Source organism: Pseudorasbora parva, chromosome 2, assembly GCF_024679245.1.
Source record: "Pseudorasbora parva isolate DD20220531a chromosome 2, ASM2467924v1, whole genome shotgun sequence".
Classification (NCBI taxonomy): domain Eukaryota; kingdom Metazoa; phylum Chordata; class Actinopteri; order Cypriniformes; family Gobionidae; genus Pseudorasbora; species Pseudorasbora parva.
The window spans coordinates 22226982-22251166 of NC_090173.1; the positions used below are offsets into that span (position 1 = coordinate 22226982).

Sequence of the window (24185 nt, forward strand, 5' to 3'; positions counted from 1 at the left end):
TGCAACTCTTTTTGGAGAATTTGAGCATGTTAACAGATTTGTGGTTCCTGTCCCATAATCCACTGCTCCGTGGCTGGGCATAAGGCCTGCTGCACTACAGGTCAATTGAGAAATGCAAAGTTGAAGCATGTTTTCGTCTTTAAACAATAGAAAAAGAGACCGAAAGGGGGTGTCGGCCCTCTTCGCCTCTTTCGTGTGGCTGTGATTTCCATGCCGCTGACCAATCAGAGTGGTCCGAGACTTGGTGGGACGTGACATGATGGTTTTAAATGGATTCAAAGGTTCCAAACAAGAGGGTTTGTTTTTCAGCGGTGGGGGTGGGGATGAAAAACTCTTTTGCGGGTGTGTGGTGAATGTGGGTGGGATGCGGAAGCGTCAGGTTGGGGGATGGGTTTGGGAACGATTTGATTGATCAGTGGAAGAGCGAACAGATTGGTGGTGTTTGTGTGGCCTTCGCCTTTTGTTAACATTTGGTGCACCTTTGTGTGCTTTCTGCTCTTAATTTACTTGAATCTCACTGGAAGCGATGCTGCTTTTATCCTGAAGGGTGAATGATCTTGGAAGCCAACAAAAGAAGAACGTGCATACTCTTATATCTCCAGCAAGTGCTTTAAGGCCTCCAGAAATCTGCATGGCCATTTCAAAATTGGACAATACATGATTTAATTTGGTTAAGTTTGGCCTGGCCACGCTCACATCTCTAAACCGTGTGGTGTGAAACGCCCTTGCAGGATTAATTTCCCCTTGATTGGCTGTTTTGCCCGCCATTTGCATGAAGGGAGTCAGTTGGCGCCATTTTGTCTACCGGTCAACCGGTGGGTGTCAACCTTGTAGAGTTCAGAGGTCTTTAGGGTCTCTGGTCTCAGTCACCAGAGCAGAGTTTCAGGCCCCTCCCAAATGACCCCTGGCACCCATTTTCCTTCTTCATCCTAAACATATGCATTGCATCAGAGGTTTGCTGATACGCCCTCTAGAGGTTCCAGAGTGCTACAGCTATGTGTAGGTTATCTGGATGACAGTCTCCTCTTAATCGTGCCATTGTTATGGTGATTGGGCAATGCCATGCTGCAGTTCTCAATAGGACTTTAGTTGATTCACTTTTTAAAAAATTATTATTATTTTTTTATTTTTATTTTTTTTATATATGTATATATTTTTTTCTTCTATTGATCGCATTGCTCTGACATTGCTTTAGTTATTTGCACTTCTTTCTTTTTTTCTCTCTCTCTTTCTCAACCAATGATTTTGGAAGCTTCCGGGGCAGCTGGCATTGAACTACATCAGTGTCTAGTTTCAATATACCCATTCAGTCTCTTCTCAGCCCCCCCCTCCCCCCCGTCCTCTGCCCATTCCCCCTCATTTCCACAAACGTCGCGCAGGACAGATGCTCCCAAGCATCTTCCCAATGTTTAATCTACCTAACTATAAATGATTTGAGATTCCAAATCACATTGGGTTATTGTCATTGACCTCACATGTTCTGTCCTGAATTTTGAGATGATACACAGTGTCAATTTAGTAAAATAAATTGCCATTCTAGAAATATGAAAATGTATAAACACAATTACCTTGCATGTGTGCTGCATACCATGTCGAAATTTTAAACCGATCCACAATAAATATTTATTTTTTCAGATTTAGTGCACCAAAGTGCTGCTTGGTTTAATTAAAAAATGCTAAATGCATGCATACTTTTTTATTATATATATTTTTAGTTTAGTTTTTGTAGTTCTTAAGTTTATTTTAGAGAATGTTTGTAGTTATCTGGTGCAACTTTCCAAAAACTTAATGTTCATGAATGAATATATGAATTATTAAAATGTGTACCTTGAAACCAGGTTCAAGGTTTTGTAAATTCATATGAATCCAATTAAAGTGTTCTAGACTAGATTTTTCCTTCATTATAAATATTTGTTTCCCTTTCTTAGGTTGATGTATTTAAAGTTGATCTATAAATGAAAAAAAAAATTAAGCACATAATTTGCAGGGTTAAAAAATATAACTTGATTTATAACGACTCGCTCTTACGGCATGTGAAAGGATGAAAGTATTAATGTCAGATCTAAAATTAAGTACCGTTCATGATACTGTTCAAGTTACTGTTCAGATGGATTTAATCCTGTTCTTACTTCGACTTTCTCCTTTCCACGCTTTTTTTGCCACATCATTTAGATGTAGACGAGACCGGGAGCTTTCTAAAACACAAGCCCCCAGCTTAAATCAGAATTTGGGTGTTGTTGAATCACCAGATGTCATTGGTGTAATTCGTTTTTTATGTGATTGCGGGTGTAATCTTGAGAGCAGTTATTGTTGAAAATGTCTGGCTGCGATTTTTATGGCACTTAATTCATCAAGCAAAGTTTGTGAGGGTAACCTTTTCTAAACCTCGTTTTTTTCTTAATTTCTCCCTCTACAGGACCAGAAAACTCCAGATCAGAAACATTCCACCACACCTACAGTGGGAGGTGAGTCCGGGTGTGTCCATGTCTGATCTGAAAGTAAGACCTTTTCAGGTTTTCTTAATCGACACTATGATGCTCTTCACCCAACTGTTTTGCCAAAAAGTGCCAGGGTGTCTCTTAAGTATGTTTTTCCAGACATGCATTAAAGTCTAATCCTAGAATAAATTGTGCGCTTCCTTGATTAATTCTTCTCCATTTTTAGTTGCAGACAGTATCTTAAGTTTGACCTAAAAACAGCATGCACAAAGTAAATGTCAAGTCGTTTCTGCAACACGCACGTCAACAAACAGAAATTGCAAAATTGTATTTTACATTGGTCAGACAAACTAATCTCACCGCAAATCAATGCTGCTGCTTTTTTTTCCTGCTGGTTGGGATGCTCAAACAAATCTGTGAAAACCAATCTGATGCCAACAAGATTTAAAAGGTGAAAAATATCCATTTGACAGAGGTTTTTACAGAGTAGTAACTAAAAGAGTTTTGTGGAAAATTAAGCTTTAAATGGCTCGTTGGACCCGTCTCTGCACATTCCGTTGGAATACGAGAAAGTATTTTTTAACATTTTCTCAAGAAGGTAAATGACTTGAGATGTTTTGTTTTCTGAGAAAACGTACCTTTAAAATGTCAAATTAGGTGAGTCGATGCTTAACACAAGAAAATCACTGTCTTTGCACATTCTGTTGGTATAGGAGAAAGTATTTCAATATCAACATTTTTTTTCAGCCTCTTCCAAAAAGAAAAACAGCCTTTTTAAAATGTTAATGTTCTTTACATGGACAGCTTCATCTTAATTATATAATCGTGATTATGTGCAATTTTGTCACTTTGTCACAAATTTCTGCAACATATTGATTTAATCTGACTCTGAATAGCAAAGTTTGAACTTTCCCTACATGTTCTGGCAAGGGCAGTACCCTGTGTTGGTTTAAGCTCCGAGTTTTATCCGTGTCATTCAGGTTAGGTGATCTGTGTGTGATTATGAGATTACACCATCAACATACAGTGTATGTGTATGTGTGTGGGTGTGGCACAGTGTGCTTTCTCCGCTGGTTGTTGTACTGCCTGACTGTTGTTCTTGCGGGGCGGGGTCTTTCTTGGCACGTCTCCAGCAGGCCCCACTTCTGCCAGCCACTTGTGCCAATGTCAACCACTAGGAGGCGAAACCCCGGTGCCGATCTGATGCCAACCGGGTTTGGTGTAGTTCAGTTTGGCAGATGTAAAGTTTGGTTATCATGCACAAAATTGCATACCTGATCCTTTTAGGTTGGGAAGAGTCCAGTTTTAATACGAGTTTGATCATTTCGGGGGTCCTGATGAATGAAAAAACATTTGAAACTACAGATAGTCTTTTTAACAAAGACAGCTTTTGGCTACACTCTTAAAAATAAAGTATACAAAAGAGGGGTTTCACAGAGATACCATAGAACCAATTTTAGTTCCCCAAAGAAACTGTCAATAAACAGACCTTTTTAAAAAAATGTAAAGAACTTTTTCCACTGTTCTTCAAGGAACTATAGATGTCAATAAAGAGCCTTTTGTTTTTAAGAGAGTAGCTTCATTAATCAAACTAGCTATATACTGGCTTTTAGAAAACAAGGCTGGTGTAAGGAATTTGAGTGTCTGTTTCTTGTGTGAACCCAATCAGTTAGAGCCTTCCTAAAAAACATTTAAATATATTTTTTAATTTTTATTTATTTATCCAGATGCATTAATAGAAAAACAGATGGAAAATTACTTAACATATTCAAGTGTGCACAGAAATAATCATGTTTTCCCTTTGAATTATGTTATGTTTTTCTTATTTTATTGACAGATATTTTTCCTGTTTTAAGCATAAACTCACTTAACATCTTTGGTCTTGTTTTCTTACACACACCCCCACACACACGTATTTAAGTAATTTTGCTTGCAAAAAACGTTTTGATTTTAAGAATATGTAAATATTTTTCTGGGAAACGAGACAAATACAGAGTAAGGAAATCATTCTTTGAAATGCATTCTTTTCTTTACCTTGCGTTCGTTTTGTTCTTTTTTTCTTTCTTTCATTGTAGGTTCTTGATGGTCTTCTTGCCCAGTATGGAACTGTTGAGAACTGTGAACAAGGTAATAATACATTAATACCATGAGTGTTATTTGTTTTGAATTATGGACATTGAAGGGAATGCTAATTAAATAATCCAACAATTTGTATTACTGTTGTGACATCACACTTGGAAATGTTGCCAATTCTTTTACAGTAGCAGTCATTTACACTCATTTACTTTCTCTCTCTCTCTCTCTCTCGCGCTCTCTCTCTCTCTCTCTCTCTGTTGTTATTTTTTTCTCATAGTGAACACAGAAAGTGAGACTGCAGTTGTAAACGTCACATATGGGACACGGGAGCAGGCTAGACAGTGAGTGCACTTTGCCCTACAACCTTAATTTAAAGCTGAAGTGTGTAGTTTTTCCACTAATGTAACCAAATGGAGTAGTTTTGTCAAATACAAGTCCCCTTCTGCCATTGGTTGGCCAAACAGATGGCCCCTCCCCAAACTCCGTTAATGGAAATAATGTTGGTCAGTGTAGGTTCTCAATGTTTTTAAAGCACAAGTTTATAAAAAAGAAAGAAAAAAAAGACTGTCTGTGCATTTTAGAATGGAATAAATAAAAAATATATATGCATTTCAGCTTTATAAATGACTAATCTTTGTGTAATATCAAAATAAACCACCACAAGGCACACGCCTTCTCATTGTGTTATTTTTTTTCTTGTTTGAGGCTGCCACCTACTGGTGATTCAGCTGTTTTGCATGCTTTATTCTGATTGGCTAAATGTGAGAGGTGTCAGCTTGGATTCTTTATTGGATTAAATCATAATGTTTCTTAATAACCTTTTAGGCAAATCACTTCTGTTGAGCAGTGAAATTATCCATATGATTTCATCTTTGTTAGCGTTCATCCACAACACAGCGACATTCTCTCCCAAGAGACTGTCAGTTATTATAAACCCTGCATTCATGCATATTATTCATGCCTTTCGTCCCAAAGAGCTATTCAGAAGCTCAACGGTTACCAATTTGAGAACAACGCCCTGCGTGTGTCGTACATCCCCGACGAGAACTCTGAGGTCGACTCTCAACGAGGCCCAGACAACGGCCGTCGTCCCGGATACGGTCCGCGTGGAAACTCCCGCCAGATGTCTCCTGGTTCGGGAATCCCCTCCAAACATCAGCATGCTGACATCCCTCTGAGGCTGCTGGTGCCCACGCAATATGTGGGTGCCATCATCGGGAAAGAGGGAGCCACCATACGTAACATCACCAAGCAGACTCAGAGCAAGTAAGTGATTGAGTGTGATTTTATGGTAAACATTATGGAATGGAACAGACTGTAATTCAGTTATAGTTCACACTCAAGCCGCTCCAAACCTGCATGATTTTTAAGATGTTTTTTTATTTTCCTTGTGCCTTTTGTACATTTTATTCACTGGTCATTGCATAACATTTACGACACCTCCCTCCCTTCTCCTCTGATCTCTTAGGATTGATGTGCATCGTAAAGAAAACGCAGGTGCCGCTGAAAAGCCCATAAGTATCCATTCTACCCCAGAGGGCTGTTCAGCTGCCTGCCGCATGATCCTTGAAATCATGAACCAGGAGGCCAAGGACACCAAAACGTGAGTGATAATGAAAAGTTTACACACTTAAGTCCAGATCGGTGATCTTTTTTTATTTATTTATTTTTACACATTTTTTTGATCAATTGATTAAGGGGGTCTGAACTGGCTTTATTTTTTGAGGTTTGAGGTCAACTTAGGATGTTCGTGTGGTTTTTACATTCAAAAACATCATAACTAATAAGTAATGAACTATTTTCTACCCTGGTTTTGATGGGTGTGCTGCACTGGAGACTCCCACGGCTAGGATTGGATAAGATTTGCCTATTTAAGGAGCTTCAGCTCTCCTGTCAGTTCACGTGGGAATTGTTTTGAAAGCATGTGGGAAAATGTCAACGGAATTGAATCGGCCACAGGGCTCGCAAAGTGTCTTTAACAAACAAACACAATGATTTATCTGTCATCCAACCACGATTGATTGGAATCTTATTTTTTTTTTATTACTTGGCCCGCCCAATCGGTGGATATAAGTACGTTGCAAACAGCATGATCAAAACTTCCGCGATTGTAAAAGCAGAATTTTTCCTTCAAATATCAAGTCAAGAGAGTGAACAGTGCACATCAAGAAAGGAATGTTATTTCATTGGGGTGTAACGATATATGGTTGAACTATATATTGTGATATAAAAATGTGACTATGTATCGTTAATGGAAACGGTATGATTAACGATACAGAGTTGTTTTATCCAAGGCTCAACTTGCTGTAGTAGGCCTATTTATAAGGTATAATTCACCCAAACACAAATTTAGAAATTGACCACAAATGTAAACTCTGGCAGCATGCGGTTTTCCTTTAACTTACAAACACAAATGAAGATATTCTTTATGAAACCTGAGGGATTTCTGTTCCTCCATTTGAAGTCCGTTATTCCTCTTAAACTTAAAAGATCCACAAAAAAAATCATAAAGAAAGGCATCGTAAAAATAACGAATTGAGTGTCTAATCCAAGTCTTCTGGAGAGACACAAATGATGGCTTATGATGAACAGATTTACAACGACGCACATACAGTAGTAAACACGGATGCTCAAACAAATGCGTGATGCACGAAAACAACACGAGAGTGAGTAAATGCAGAATTAAAATTCTTGGGTGAGCTAAACATTTACAGTTTGAGAGTGATCTTATTGACACGCTTTCTTGCAATTAGAACTGTGACGGATTGCATTGATCATCTGAAGCGCACTCGCTGTCGGCACATGCACTCTTCCAAGTCAAAGCGCAAACATCATTTAAATCACCAGATCGCATTTAGTTTTAGTAGTATGATTGTTCAAAGCACTGTAGGTGGTTTATATGTATAGCGCATTAATAGCGGGAGAGGCAGGACACTGTGAGCACAAGTGAATGCTGCCTGTATTGAAAGCGCAAGTAATGCGTGAGGGGAAAAATTAAGGTTTGCAGAGTTTCAGTGACATTATTACATTAAACGACTATATATAATGTTAAATATAATGTATAATGATGCAATGGGGGATTATTTGTGGGTCCTAATAATAATACAGAAATAATAATAATATTATTTAATAATAATAAAAAAGTTAACCTCTCTTGGCTTAAAATACCGGGATACACATCCTATTGTGAGGTCAGTATCGTGATATATACCGAATCGTGACGCGAGTGTATAGTTGCACCCCTATTATTTCACTATTTAAAGGAACCCCCAAACCCCTAAACACTTTTTTTGAGATGTAAACAGATATGTTTGGGCTGCACATCATTGAAAACACTAAGGGTACTCATTAATGTTATTCATATGTGAAAAAAGGTTGGGCTGCTGGGGACATGCTGACGTCGACCGCTCCGAACGATTCTCGATATATATTCATGACATAAAGCTCATTCAGTCCAATCACTGCACTATAGTATGCATACAAGATAATGCAGTTAATATGCATGAGACAGTCACTTCTGTCAGGCTCGTCTTCCATCATTATTGTGTTAGGGAAGTTTTGAAAGCAGAAAAGAAAAGTCAAGGAGGAAATTGAGGCGTTAAGCTGATGCGAAGTAAAGTAAGGGGCGCCGAGCGAGCTGTACCTGAGCGCTGTCTGTGGAAGCCTTTGCTACAAAGGCTCTGTAAAGTAAAATTAACTTGAGGAATCACACGCCGAACCTGTAAGCGTTAACTATCTAATTTATGTCAAGAGTGCCAAATAACCGATCTGTAGGCCAATGAACAATATTTTTGATGAAATATCAACAGGAATCAAAAGCCACCTTTTCGTTTTATTTGTGGTCATAGACATGCACTAACCGCATGTGTTCAGGCTCTTAGTGAAAGAGTGTGCATATTTGGACAAATATAGATTTAGCTGCCGAGTGACAGCGCGGATCGTCGCTCTGTGCTTCAGATGCGCAGTCGAGACTATGAAACCTCAAATCTCTTCGCTTTTACCCCGATCTAGAATTATGCTGCCTTCAGGTGCCATCGGAAATGTGATAATCCCGACTTCTGAAGTCGTGATTACGAAATCATTGCATTCAAGTTTCAAAATGTGAGGGCGTTCAATTGTGCAATTTTTACCTAGGAAACTCGTATTTACGATAATTCAGAGAGCGCCTGAAGGCAGCATTACACCTCTATCGCATTTGCTAGCATGTCTGTGGGTGGTTCATGTTCTCTTATCACGTCGGCGCATTGTTCATTTTGCCAAACGACATGCATTTTTGGACAAATATAGTTTAATTATCACGTTTGCAAAATAATTCGTCATACAGAATAACATTTATTGTAATTTCTCACTGAATGCTGATTTGAAGAGCTGAAAAACTTGCGATCTCTGCTGCACGCCACTTAATGTCTCATTTGCTCATTCGCTCATCTAATCTCTCTGTTGTAAACCATGCCATCGTGAACCAAGAACTTGTCTCAAAACCGCTGTAACTGCTGCTGTTGGTATCGCTAATCTTAATGCACCTAATGACACTCCCCTCTTTCCACACAATACCATCCCACCTTTTTTACAGTCGACCACTCCCCTTTTAAGAAGCCTGTTTAAATCGAAGGTGTGATAAAACACAGCTGCAGCAGGGGGTTTCATGACCCTTTAAGAAAGCCCATCGGCAGGTCTCTTGTTTACAAAAGAATCTGTGGTGAAATGATGAAACAAACGCACAATGTCTTCCCCACATGAGCTTGATAATCAATAAAGTTCATCCATGCATTCATATCATAATATTGGAATCCGAATTAAGCTTATGCGCTATGTTTATTGCTTAGAAGTTCGATCCGGTTTAGCTCCAGGTATGCCTATGTTATTTATCATGTGATTTTTTGTTTGTTTGTTTTTTTTGTTTTTTTTTCCAATTCATGACCCCTTTAAAACTGATATTTAAAATGCATATTTATTTTGAACTTCCTTTTCATCAAAGAACCCTGAAAAAAAAAAACGGTAACAGTTTCCACATAATTTAGCTGCACAACTGTTTTCAACATTGATAAGAAATCTTTCTTGAGCATCAAATCATATTAGAATGATTTCTGAAGGATCATGTGACACTGAAGACTGGAGTAATGATGCTGAAAAATCAACTTTGCCGTCACAGGAAAAAATTACACTTTTAAAGTGTAATATGTTTTACCTTATTACTGCTTTTTACTTTCAAAAACATTAAAAAAATCATACAGACTCCAATCTTGCAATTTCATTTTCCTTTAAACGTGCAGTTCTTTGTATTGTCACTGCTGGGTTATGTCTGCTCTCAGATCTTTATTAACAATCTTTATTCATTTCCGGTAGTGCTGATGAAGTGCCTCTGAAGGTTCTTGCTCACAACAACTTTGTTGGCCGTTTGATTGGTAAAGAGGGACGCAACCTGAAGAAAGTGGAACAAGACACTGATACCAAGATCACAATTTCACCGTAAGCAATGACAGGACACAATAAAAGAAAAGAAATTGGAGGAACCTGCCAGTGGCCTAATTTTATACTGAGCCGTCTTAACACGATTGGTATCGTTTATATTCTGAATGTCTCTCACTGCAGACTGCAGGATCTGACCCTTTATAACCCAGAGAGGACCATTACAGTGAAGGGCTCGATTGAAGCGTGCTGCCTGGCTGAACAAGAGATCATGAAGAAAGTGCGAGAGGCATATGACAATGATATCGCTGCCATGAATGTGAGTTTGTGTTAGAGCCAAAAATGTGCATTTTCTTGTAAGTGTAACTTACTTGGACAATAAACATGATTTTTTAAGCCTAATCTGAATCTACACTCCCTTTTCATCCAGCAACAGACTCACCTGATCCCTGGACTAAATCTGGGAGCCATTGGCCTCTTCCCGCCATCCTCTGCCATGCCGCCTCCTGCCCTCGGAAACTCTGTGCCTGGTCCTCCCTATGGCCCTATTGGGGTATGATCAATTTTCTCACTATTCATTACTTAAAAAAAGAAAAATCATAGATACTGGTGTCACATAACTAGGCTTCTGTGGCATCTTTATCTTATTATGGTCTGTTAACACAATTTTTTCAGGGTGTTTACCATATGTTGCGGTGTGATAGTAATTTGTTTTGTGTCTCCCTACAGGCCTCTGAACAGGAGACGGTCCACGTGTACATCCCAGCGCAAGCCGTGGGAGCCCTTATTGGCAAGAAGGGACAGCATATCAAGCAGCTAAGCCGTTTTGCTGGAGCGTCTATTAAGGTAACCTTTATGAAAATGCACTGCGGTTAAACACTTCGGGTTCCCATGCTTCCAGAAAAATTGTTAACTTGAACTCTCCTAATGCATTAAACTGTAAATACAACTTTTGCATTCCAGGGTCTACAGGTCCTTCTCAAAAAATTAGCATATTGTGATCAAGTTCATTATTTTCCATAATGTAATGATAAAAATTAAACTTTCATATATTTTAGATTCATTGCACACCAACTGAAATATTTCAGGTCTTTTATTTGATGATTTTGGCATACAGCTCCTGAAAACCAGAAATTCCTATCTCAAAAAATTAGCATAAAATGAAAAGCTTCTCTAAACGAGCTATTAACCTAATCATCTGAATCAACTAATAAACTCTAAACACCTGCAAAAGATTCCTGAGGCTTTTAAAAACTCCCAGCCTGGTTCATTACTCAAAACCGCAATCATGGGTAAGACTGCCGACCTGACTGCTGTCCAGAAGGCCATCATTGACACCCTCAAGCGAGAGGGTAAGACAGAGAAAGACATTTCTGAACGAATAGGCTGTTCCCAGAGTGCTGTATCAAGGCACCTCAGTGGGAAGTCTGTGGGAAGGAAAAAGTGTGGCAAAAAATGCTGCAAAATTAGAAGAATGACCAGACCCTGAGGAAGATTGTGGAGAGGGACCGATTCCAGACCTTGGGGGACCTGCGGAAGCAGTGGACTGAGTCTGGAGGAGAAACATCCAGAGCCACCGTGCACAGGCGTGTGCAGGAAATGGGCTACAGGTGCCGCATTCCCCAGGTCAAGACACTTTTGGGCTACAGAGAAGCAGCACTGGACTGTTGCTCAGTGGTCCAAAGTACTTTTTTCGGATGAAAGCAAATTTGGCATGTCATTCGGAAATCAAGGTGCCAGGGTCTGGAGGAAGACTGGGGAGAAGGAAATGCCAAAATGCCTGAAGTCCAGTGTCAAGTACCCACAGTCAGTGATGGTCTGGGGTGCCATGTCAGCTGCTGGTGTTGGTCCACTGTTTTTTCAAGGGCAGGGTCAATGCAGCTATCAGGAGATTTTGGAGCACTTCATGCTTCCATCTGCTGAAAAGCTTTATGGAGATGAAGATTTCGTTTTTCAGCACGACCTGGCACCTGCTCACAGTGCCAAAACCACTGGTAAATGGTTTACTGACCATGGTATTACTGTGCTCAACTCTCCTGACCTGAACCCCATAGAGAATCTGTGGGATATTGTGAAGAGAAAGCTGAGAGACGCAAGACCCAACACTCTGGATGAGCTTAAGGCCGCTATCGAAGCATCCTGGGCCTCCATAACACCTCAGCAGTGCCACAGGCTGATCGCCTCCATGCCACGCCGCATTGAAGCAGTCATTTCTGCAAAAGGACTCCTGACCAAGTATTGAATAACTGAACATAATTATTTGAAGGTAGACTTTTTTTGTATTAAAAACAATTTTCTTTTATTGGTCGGATGAAATATGCTAATTTTTTGAGATAGGAATTTTGGGTTTTCATGAGCTGTATGCCAAAATCATCAGTATTAAAACAATAAAAGACCTGAAATTTTTCAGTTGGTGTGCAATGAATCTAAAATATATGAAAGTTTAATTTTTATCATTACATTATGGAAAATAATTAACTTTATCACAATATGCTAATTTTTTGAGAAGAACCTGTATTTGAAAATATTATATGCATAATTTGATGTGTAAAGCAGTTTCCAAAAGCAAAAGGTGTAACAAATATTATTTATATATATATATATATATATATATATATATATATATATATATATATATATAAAAATGTGTGTGTAAAGTTTATAGTCATAAACTCTCTTCTTCTGTGAGGCGTGTTGCCTTGGTGGACAATGTACAACTGCCTTAGGGCAGAAATATGCTAATATAGGACATTCTGTCAGCAATCATGGGTGGAGTCAAAAAATCAGAAAATTTAAACAACTTGATTCATTGAGAGTGTTTAGGCTTTTTGGAGATAAAAAAGTAAAGAGTAAATGGATTTTTATCATTTAAGGGTGGTTGTGTCCACACACTGCAAAAACGCATTTATATGCAAAAACCATATAAAAGTTAATTTTACATCCGATAACCCATTAAAGATGTTGACCCACTTCTGGGTTAAAACGGACCTGAATCGAACCGGAGAAAGAGTTTTTTTTTTTTTTTTTTTTTTTTTTTTTTTTTCAAATATGAAAATGCATATAGTAATACTCACCCTCATGTCGTTTCAAACGCGTGGGAATGTTTTCTGTTTGTGAATGAATGTCTTTTTTAATTTAATGATTCATTCTTTTTACTTGGAGCTATTCAATGAACTCAACACACTCCTGTGAATTAATTTATGGCTTTAGGACTTGAAATTAAGTTGTGAGGACTACTTCTGTGGTATTTATTTTATGATACTTTTATGATACCTTTCAATATACACTTTAAGCTTAACGTTTGGGGTTTTTAAGATTTTTAGATGTTTTATAGTGTTATTATAGATGTATTATTTTAGATGTTTCTGAAAGCAGTATTTTAAGCTAAATGTATAAAAAATATTGAGGTTTATGTTCCCTTTTCCAGAAGGACATGGATGTGTCAAGCTAACTTGAACATCTCAAATGCATTTTTCCTTAGATTGCACCAGCAGAGGCTCCAGACTCGAAAATGCGAATGGTCATTGTTACCGGGCCTCCTGAGGCCCAATTCAAGGTTTGCATGAATGCATGGTTTGCAAAGTAATTTCAGAAAATATTTGGAGGAAATTTGTTGTCAGGAAGACCTTTAGTAGATACACAAGCCATTTAAGAAGCCCTATGTGTTTTGTGTTTAGGCTCAAGGCAGAATATATGGTAAACTGAAGGAGGAGAACTTCTTTGGCCCTAAAGAGGAGGTGAAGTTGGAGACACACATCAAAGTAGCAGCTGCAGCAGCAGGAAGGGTCATCGGAAAGGGTGGGAAAACTGTAAGTCATGCTTTATTAACATATTGCTGATAGATGTCAATGACTGTGTATATATATATATTCCTGTGATTGTCAAAGCCGGATTTTCAGCATTCAAAAAAACATTTATTATCATTATTAATGTTGAAACCAGTTTTGTTGGTTAATATTAGGAAGAATATGATATAAATCCTGTTCTTTTCTTTGCAAAATACAAATTTAAGTATTAAAAATATATAATTGTGAATTTAAATTATTATTGTCATTTTAAATTATTTAAAACATATATACAGTATGTCCAGAAAGTAATCACTTTGTACAATTTGTTTATGTTATAGCCTTATTTCAAAATAGATTAAATTATTTTCCTCAAAATTTTACAAACAATACCCCATTATGACAACAATGAAGGAAGTTTGTTTGAAATCTTTGCAAATTAAAAATGTAATTAAAAATTAAAACAATCACTTTGCTCGATGCTATGTTGAAGCACCTTTACAGCCTTTACAATTACAGCACATCTATTTTTGGGCAGTTTCTCCCATTCTTCTTTGCAGGACCTCTCATGCTCCATCAGGTTGGATGGGGAGTCTGGGTTCTGGCTGGGCCACTCAAGGACATTCATAGAGTTATCCTGTAGCCACTCCTTTGTTATCTTGGCTGTGTGGTTAGGGTCATTGTCCTGTTGGAAGATGAACCTTTGCCCCAGTCTGAGGTCCAGAGAGTTCTGGAGCAGGGTTTCATCAAGGATGTCTCTGTACATTGAATTTTTCATCTTTTCCTCGACTAGTCTCCCAGTTCCTGCCGCTGAAAAACATCCCCACAGCTTGATGCTGCCACCAACATGCTTCACTGTAGGAATGTCTTGGCCAGGTGATGAGCAGTGCCTGGTTTCCTCCAGACATGACACTTGCCATTCAGGCCAAACAGTTCAATCTTTGTTTCATCAGACCAGAGCGTTTTATTTCTCATGGGCTGAGAGTCCTTCAGGTGCCATTTGGCAAACTCCAGCCGGTGCCTTTTACTGAGGAGTGGTTTCCGTCTGGCCACTCTATCATGCAGTTCTGATTGAAGGAGTGCTGCAGAGATAGTTGCTCGATCTCTCAGTTTGGCCGAGAGGCCAGCTCTAGGAAGAGTCCTTGTGGACTTCAAACTTCTTCCATTTATGGATGATGGAGGCCACTGTGCTCACTGGGACCTTCAATGCTGCAGAAATGTGTCTGTACCTTTCCCCAAAAACTGTGCATCGATACAATCCTGTCTAGGAGGTCTACAGACAATTCCTTGGACTTCATGGCTTGGTTTGTGCCGACATGCACTGTTAACTGTGGGCCCTTATATAGACAGGTGTGTGCCTTTCCAAATCATGTCCAATCAACTGAATTTAACACAGGTGGACTCCAATCAAGTTGTAGAAACATCTCAAGGATGAGCAGTGGAAACACCTGAGCTCCTAAGAATTTTGATTTTCATGGCAAAGGCTGTGAATTCTAATGCCGCATTCCAGGCAGCCCGTAACCTGTGTTTTTCCAACTTTCAACCTTTGAAAGTGCCTTGGAACAGCAGTCAAACCCATAACTTCCCACCCCTGAACTCGTACTAGATTGATGTACTCCCAGTTACGAGCTCTGACGTCACATAGCCAGCAAAACAACAATGGCAGCCCCTATGGATGCGGTGTTTATGTCTTCTCTTGCCTTATGCACCTTTTTTCTCCTCTGTCTATTTGGCAATCTAAATGATTGTAAATGAGCAGCCCCGTAGGGTGGATTGTTTACATCTAGCTACCACAATTCCTTTGCGCCCAGGCAGTTTGGCGATACTTTGCCTGGAACGGTAGAAAATTATGTTGTGGTTAGATGTCGTGACTTACAGGCTCAAAAATCATGCCTGGAACTTAGCATTATGTACAAAACATATATATTAATTTTATTTAAATGTATTTTTTTTATATACATTTGCAAAGACTTCAAACAGACTTCCTTCATGTTGTCATCATGGGGTATTGTTTTATTATTTAATCAATTTAATCGATTTTGGAATAAGGCTGTAAGATAACAAAATGTGGAAAAAGTAGAGTGTTCTGAATACTTTCCAGATTATATATATACATATAAATTTATATGAGAACTATTAATAAAAACAATTAATGGAATGTGCTGGTCAAACCTATCCCACAAATTTCATTGATCCTCTGTGCTTAAATGACCCATTGTAGGTTAATGAACTGCAGAACCTCACCGCTGCTGAAGTAGTTGTTCCTCGAGAGCAAACCCCTGATGAACAAGACCAGGTCATCGTCAAAATCATCGGCCACTTTTACGCAAGTCAGGTGAGTTGCTAATCTTTCCGTATTATTATATAGAAGTAGACACCCAAAGAGCTTGGTTGACATTTCATTTGGCTAGAATGTCAAGGTACAATCACACCGAACGCAAATAGAGTGTCTGGAAAGGCGCGTTGAGGCGCATCTGGAGGTGCTGCGGCGCGATAGACGCTTTTCAAGAGGCGCGATGGATGTGATTCAGCCGCGAATTTGAAGCGAATTGAGCGTCTTGCGCGATACGTGCGAATGGTGCTTTTGTGTATTCACGCTTCTGAAGCGTCTTCGCCCGAGTTGAAAAACTTGAACTTTGGCGTCAATTTGCGCCGCGTTAACCAATGAGGAGCCTGCTTGCTGCTGTCACGTGGTAAAGTGACGTGATGAGAAACCCTGCATAATTAAAAAGTACTGTTATTTTGTCACTAAGTGTAATGTTAATGCTTTTTAGTTGGTAATGTAGTTGTTTAAAGCTAAAATATGTGGTTTACTTATAAAGACATTGCCTATTTAAAGGTTCCATTCTTTGTGTGTTTTTGAAGCTTTGATTATGTTTACAGTGTGCAATATAACAGGAGATCATGTTTTGCGTGTAAAAAAACAAAGTATTTTTCACACAATTTACTTTTCTGTACAGCGCTGTTTCCTCTGTCCTAAAAGCGGCCTGATGATTTCCTTGTTCTATGAAGTCCCTCCTTCAGAAATAAGTAATGAGTTCTGATTGGGCCAGCGCGTCCCGTGTTGTGATTGGACAGCAGCTTAGCGCACTTTGCCCGGAAAGGTCCCACCTCTTACCATAAAGGGGAGATGCTGAATGCAGGCTCTTCTCCATGTGGGAGAGCAACAAGACCACGCCCCCTTTTTTGTGTGTTCTTGTGGGCGGAGGTTTAGTCAACAAACGGTTCTAGTGACGTCATTACATCCCTGCACTTCCTGCTGTAGTCCAAACCCGCAGTTTGCTGTAGGCTTTGAAAGGGAACTTTTTTTAAATAAAATATCTCGCTTGGCATTAAACTTTGAGCTTTATAATTTTTACAGGTATTATTTATGCTCTAACAGCAACATTACACACTAACTAAAGTTTGAAAGATGGAATCGCGAAGAACGGGACCTTTAAAAAAACCCGGCGAAAGCAGCCTTTCCTCTGCCAGTCCTTCTGGCGTTTGCTGCTGGCTTGGATGTCTCTGTATTGGTTAAACATTATATATAATTCGTCTTGTTTACATCTAATGGTCGATCTGTGGTTTAATGAATCTATTGTTGCCTACCAAATCATTTTGACTAAGGGTAAAGTAAAGTTTCATAACTTTATATTTTTTAAGGATATAAAAATATACATGCAGTAAAGATCCAGGTAATGTCAATGCATTGGCTGTACCACAGTTGTGTGGCTGTTAATGCTTAATATTTTTTTTTTAATGAAAATTAAAAGAGGCAGAGTGGTGTTTTCACATTTCTCTTGGAGCGTCTTGAACGCGCATCTATTTCGCTTCAAATGCTCGATTTCTATGCGCACCCAATTCGCTGCAGACGTGCGGATGGAATTAAAATGTTCACGTGTCAATTTTGATGCTCTATTCGCGTCCGGTGTGAACGTAGCATTAATGGCAATGTTAAACATGGAAACATGGCACAACAGACAATGCTAAAATGCTGTTTTTTTGTTTCCTCTCTAGTTGGCACAGAGAAAGATCAGGGACATTTTGACACAAGTCAAGCAGCAGCAGAAAGGAGGTATGGGAGGCCAGCAGGGGCCCCATCCGCAGGGCGTGACTGAGCAAGGGTCCCCGCAGGGAGTGGCACAAGAACCCAGGAGGAAGTGAGAGGCCGGGGCCGCTACCCAGTCAGACGGACAGACAAATGGGAGGACAAACAAGCGGACTGACTGAGAGAGAAAGAGAGAGAGAGTGACTTACAGACCCAGTGGTAGACAGGGAGAAATGAGCAGAAAACTGAGAGGGTATTAAAAAGAGAACAAAAAAAAGACAAAAAAGAAATGCCTGAGAGAGAAAGAGGACAAAAGTTTAGTAAAAATGAACAAGAAAAAAAAGAGTGATTTTTCTAAAGAAGAGAGATAACTAGAAAACAGAGACCAGATGCCAGGCCAGGTGAAGTGACTGAGGATGGCGAGGAGGTCCGTGAGAGCGGAGCGCCCTCTGGTGGGAGCTTTTACACATAGCCGCTTTTTAGGAATAGGGGATAATGAGGTCCCGCAAAAGTGTGTATTCCTAAAGGATTTCAGCTACATTGGACTCTCAGCCATCAGCAGTCACTTCTAAACTTTAACTGTTTTTTTTTTTTTTTTAAATATAGAGATATATGTATAGAAATGTTTATTCAGAGGTATTATTAATGAAATGCAGTGAGGTAGAGATTGGAAAGAGAGAGAGAGAGCAGAGAATCAGTTTTAATTGATAAGTGGGCGTGGTCACCAATCAGGTGACGTCTCCCTACCGATCAGAGATGAGGGGAGGGGCCAAAGTTGTTAACACTGCTCTTGAAGCCCCCCACTCTAAACTGTGGGGGTGACGAGATAAAAAAAAAAAAGATTTAAAAAATGAGGTTGTAAATATAATCTTCATGACTTTGAGTTGAGATGCTGCACGTTTAACCGTCTGCAATCGCGTACCTGGTTTGAGAGGGTTTTGCCATTTTTCAGAGGCTTCCCTTTCAGGCTACGTGCCGTTTGGCCGGCGGGACGTGCGGCGAGAGTTCAGTAAGCGTGTGGGCTAAAGGTGACCTCTGCAGTTGTATTGCAGTGGCTCAGCTTTGACGTGCGGATGCCCAACAATCCCGCCCTAAACCACGCCGGCGATGATCGCTGCGGCGCCGCTCACACCAAAACGGCATATTTTATATATATTATATATATATGATATGTGAGTTAACCTGGCCCCTCATTGCATTGGAGCAGGCAGACAACAAAATGGAGCGTACCGTAATTTCAGAAAACAAGACCTAGAGCATCTTTTTTAAAAACTTGTTCGCTTTTAGCATTTTTAAAAAGCAGACGTCATCTGTAAACCTGGCCTTCAGTCGTATTGTTCTGTTTTTCCTGAGAATTAATATACTGTAAAAATATGCAGAGACCGAATCAAGTGAGGACAGTCGATCTGAATGCCAGGTTTGATTGACGGGGTACAGCCTCCACAAAACTGCCTTTAGGTCAAAGGTCAAGAACAGGCGACCGCAATATGGTTCCTGTGCTCTCTCTCTCTCGCCCTCTTTGTTCGACATTTGCCGATGAGGCTGGCCTTTCTCACTGAACCTAGAACAGATTAGATAAAATGAATTAAGAAAAAACAAAAAAACTACCTCAGGGTATTGTTACCTCAGTATTCCTAATTTCGTTATTTTTGATTCCCCCTCTCTTCCCCCCCCCCCCTTTTTTTTTTGCTTGCTGGTGTTTTATATAAAAGCTGATAGTCTTGAATATTTTATTTTTTTAAGGAAGAAATATTTTTAATTTTTTCCCGTTATTTTCTTTTTTTGGTATGCGTGAATGCGAGAGTGTAATTGAGGTTTTTCGAGCTCAGAAGGACTCCCAGGGAAAAAAATGAATTGTTTTGTGAGTCTAGCAGCCTTTAGGCCAGCCTGGGGGTCCTTGAAGAGTCACACTTGAAATCACTGGCCAATGGGACGTAGGACGGATATTACCATCTCTTACTGGTGCATAATGAATGTTGCCATACCACAGGAATTACATTTTGACGCTAATGCGTATGTTTGTTGTACAAGCTGACTGTAGAAAACAAAAAATGGCCTTTTTCCCTAAATTGTGCCATTTTATTTTTGCACCTGTGGTGTGATCTTGCTCATTCTGCACTGAAGGACTTTGACATCATTGGTTGGCTTACTTGAAAGGGCTTGACTTACTGGCCATGCTTGAAAAAGAGCATGTCGACCATCATCGGCCCAAAGACACCGAATGTGAACCATTTAACATCTTTTTCTTTTCTTTTTTCTCTTTTGGATGGAGTCTTGTCCTTCTCCATTGTCCTGTGCAAGTGTGCGTGAGAGTGTTTTCTAATTGAGTTTAAGTGTTAAATATTTTGTTGGGGAAGTGGTTTGGGTGTTTTAAAAAGGCAGAAAAATAGAAAAACACTCTATGGCCTCGGTCATACTCATTTTTTTAAACTGACTGAGAACAAAAGGTACCTTTTGAAAAACGGGAGCCAAAAAATCAGTACATCAATAAAATGAAAGCATTCACATCTCTCAAATTTAAACCTGTAAATAATTTGTTCAATGGAACAATCTGGGGGATAAATTGTTTGTATTTTTTTAGAATAAAATGCTAATTGGATAAAGGATGGAAAGACTTTTAACCGTTAAAGATGGATGGACACTGCCAGACCGCGTCCTTTTCAGGTTCCGTTTAGACATCTGCTAAGGGTTTGCCAGCATGTTCATGTGCTTTAACCGGTCAAGGTCTTTAATTTTGTTTTTGTTTTTTTTAAAAAGCTTCCCTTTTTCACACTAGATGACAGTCTTCTGTTTTCTGCTTGAGGATTAAACTTCTCAATGACCTGTTTTGATGGAGACTCAATACATACTGTTCTTCAGGCAGGAAAGAAGCGTCTGTCCTGTTCTAGCCCATAGATATCTGTCAGACACCAAGACACACTCACACACTTCTGCTCTGTTCAGACTGCAGCAGCTTTTTCGTTTGTTTTCTCTTTTTATTTTTGACAGCAAGCTTTATTTGGACATGACATCTGGTTGCGAACTGTTTCATCAATAAAAGACAAAAAAAAAAAAAAAAAAAAAAAATGTGAGCGAGAATTATTAACATAACAGCAGATCTCCAAGAACTAACATAGTTGTGACAAACAAAAAAAACCATACAAAAGAAAAAAAACACGAAATAGTAGATATGTTATTGTAATTGCATTTTTATTATTTTGTCTTTTTTATTATTAGCTACTTTTTGGGTGAAAGGTATAAGTGATGAGAGGGAGATGCCCTGGACAATGGTCCTGGTTTAAATGGACAGGTGGACATTTCGTAAAAGTTTTATATGTCACATTTGTACCCTTCTTTTCCCCTCCGTGTCCTTACCTTTCATCCCTTTACACCACTCGCTACCTTCATCCGCTCGTTTTTGGTTTTGCGTTAGTAGGATCCGATTCAAAAGAGGCATTGGCGAGCGACGTGTCGTTTCAGTTCTGGAAAAGAACGCCCTCTCTCACGCTGGCCTCGTCTGTGACCGTTTTTTCTCTGTTCAGTTCAGGCGTTTGACGTTGAATTTTTTGCAATTTATTATTTTTCTCAAATTGTATCCATTTCTTTAGTTTGGATTAGCTAGGATTCTCCTCGATCAGAGTTCTTATGCACAGACACCTCTTATACTGCTACTAGTTCATTTGAAATACTAACAAATTATTCATTCTTCATGTAATACCTGTGCCAAACTGGGGTTCTTTTTGTGTTTCGTTGTTGTACTCCAGAAAAAAGTAGCTAATTAACACTGTACGCAGTCAGGAGCGGATGCAGTGCCGTGTATTGGATACACGGTTCCCTGAGTACCGCGAGTCGACTTCCCGTTTGGCACTTGGAAATGTTTTCTTCTCTCCTTTTTGTTTCGAGGTCCTCCACACGTTGTTGTTGGTGGTGGCGAGGGCTTGAACAAGCAGTAGAGCCGTTTCGTTAGCATACTTGAGCTTGGGGGGGGGGGATAGTATGTTGTTTACTTATGCAATTCTGTGACGAGTCGTTTGTCACACGGACTGTTAAGTGTCCACTGGGAAAAGTTGCATTGCAGTGCATAGATTTACACGTAGACCACAGGTTGAAGCGCAGCTTAGTTGGGTGTGATTATCATATCGACGTTGCATGCCACTGTTGTATCTCACCGTGCTAGTTTCTGGCCTCTCCTTAAGGAAAACATTTGGGTGCTACAAATGACGACTCAAACCTCACATAACTAGGAACGCTACCTCAAGACTTAGCCATAAGATTGTTTTTATCAAGCAGACGAGAGCGAAAGTGCATGTTACATTTTACTTTTGAGTTTTAATTTATTTTTAGCTTTTCATGTCTGTAGACGTTTGGATAGAATAGTCTACAGCTTAGAGTTGGGACTGTTATTTCGAGGGCGAGGTGGCAGGACAGGGCAGGTGTGGTGTGATGGTTGCGCACAGGAGGAGGAACCTGTGAAATTCGGCTAGTGCACAATTAAGCGCAATTAGAATTCTCCCCACATCACGGCACAGATGTAACTATAGGCCAGCAATCAGAGCGACTGATGATACCTCTGGTAATGAAACACACAATGGTGCCTGTAGCGCTTTCTTTTTCTGTGTCCTTTCCCAACCTCGATGGCACCACACTACCTCCACGCCATGCAGCCTTGACCATAAGTACAATCCTTCCTGTTTAGAAGCCCTTTTCTCGCTGGCCTTAAAAACAGCTTCACTTTCTTTTTTCGTTGAAACTAGATTTAAATCGGCAATAAATTGGCACATTCTGCCCGGAGCTTCTACTAACATTCTGTCCTCCACCTGTTGTCCCATTTTATAATTTTTACGGTCCGAATCAAAAGGCCTGTAACCATGTGTTTTTAATTTTATTTCCTTTTCTTTCTTTCTTTTTTCTTTTTTTGTTGTTGTTGATCTACCTCTTAGAATAAAGACAAACAGATAGGACATGTCATAAATAAAATAAAAAGGACACAAAAAGTTAATTTTGAAAATGTTAAGCTTAATGAATCCATAATAATAATAATAAAATAATAAATGACTTAAGCAACTAGGTAGCAGCATCTACATATACTGATAGGAGTCTTTTACTTCCAAAGATGATTTTTCTTCATTTGTTTCTGAAATTGTTCAGGATTAATTTGAAAATGAAATAAATATGTGGGAGGGGAAATAACATAAACAATTTCACTATCCAGTCTCTTCTCCCCCACCCATCCCCCATTATTATTAAACTGACATTATTTTTAACTTGCAAATTCTTCATCTTTCTATTTGATTTATATTTCTGATGGCTTTTTTAAGAAATGACATAGGATTGTATCTCTTATGTTTGCAATAGAATCCGCTCTCTTTCTCTGTGAACCGCAACATAATAGTATCTTTTTCAGGCCACACGGAGCAGCATGATGTTGAAATCGTTTTCATTTTTATTGTTTCATTTCACTTGTAATGATGCAACAGGAGAGTGAAGGTCCGTTGAATTAAATAGGGCACATTTTAGGAGGATGAGAGAGGAAGGAGACTATCTTTATCAGACTACCTTTTATCCCTTCACCCTTCTTACAGCAGGTGCCACAGACATTATCGGGACTTTCAGCCTCTGCCTGCCTGATTTTATTTGATTCTCATCCTCAATTGTTTTAAACTCCTTGTAAAGAATACAGAGCATAGATATGAATGTGACAATAAAAGATGAGTAAACCGGTGTCCTCTTGTGAGTCAACTGTATTTGTGTGTGTTTGTTTACTTGGGATACAAAGTAGCCTATGTTGTAAAGCTGAATGAACTGTAGAGAGAGACAGTTTTGTCCATTTAAAGATTTAAATTACAGGATTACACTTAAATTCATACAAAAAGCTAATATTTTACAATTAATGTTAATGCCAAGGTTGGGGTATATAATTGACATAAATGCAGCTTATGCAGACCAGGATTTGTTGCAACTTATCTAAATGAGTCAAAGGTTCTGTTGCACAAATCTTTTCTATTATAGATTTTAGTTTCAAAAACCTCTTAAAAATCAATTTGACTGAATTCTGTTATCAAAATTCTTCTTTTTTTTCATAGTTGAGAAACATGATGGAGACTGAAGATAGATTTATGTGTTCTCAGAATACTGGTATTTTGTATTTTAAAAATTAAAAACATGTGATATATATATATATATATATATATATATATATATATATATATATATATATATATATATATATATATATATATATATATATATATATATATACCACCAAAAGGGCAAGTTGAAAAAAAATATAATAATGGTTATATTGTATAAATATGGCAAGGTTACCACTATAGGAGTTTAGCCATCCATTAATCTAAAATATTAGAATGCATTGATGTTAGAAAATGTAATATTCTTCGCAATAATAATGATAACTTCCGAAAGTTTTGCAATTTCTTGCAATGAAGATTTGAGCCTTCATCCAGGAAT

At 38.9% G+C, this 24185-nt stretch overlaps 1 protein-coding gene across 2 annotated transcripts in view; it reads left to right on the forward strand.

The window, feature by feature from the left end:
* The window catches only part of igf2bp1 (insulin-like growth factor 2 mRNA binding protein 1), a 44301-nt gene extending 20863 nt beyond the window's left edge, over positions 1-23438 (forward strand). The window contains exons 3-15 of one of the 2 annotated variants that reach the window (XM_067460499.1): positions 2417-2465; positions 4514-4565; positions 4792-4855; positions 5490-5780; positions 5983-6117; positions 9861-9983; positions 10107-10242; positions 10354-10476; positions 10653-10769; positions 13405-13479; positions 13601-13732; positions 15930-16043; positions 17708-23438. In XM_067460499.1, the coding sequence (XP_067316600.1) occupies positions 2417-2465; positions 4514-4565; positions 4792-4855; positions 5490-5780; positions 5983-6117; positions 9861-9983; positions 10107-10242; positions 10354-10476; positions 10653-10769; positions 13405-13479; positions 13601-13732; positions 15930-16043; positions 17708-17854 (1558 nt within the window). In that variant the 3' untranslated portion in view covers positions 17855-23438. The remainder of the gene's footprint in view (positions 1-2416; positions 2466-4513; positions 4566-4791; positions 4856-5489; positions 5781-5982; positions 6118-9860; positions 9984-10106; positions 10243-10353; positions 10477-10652; positions 10770-13404; positions 13480-13600; positions 13733-15929; positions 16044-17707) is intronic. The other variant, XM_067460507.1, reaches the window with a different exon arrangement.
* The last annotated feature ends 747 nt before the right edge of the window (positions 23439-24185 follow it).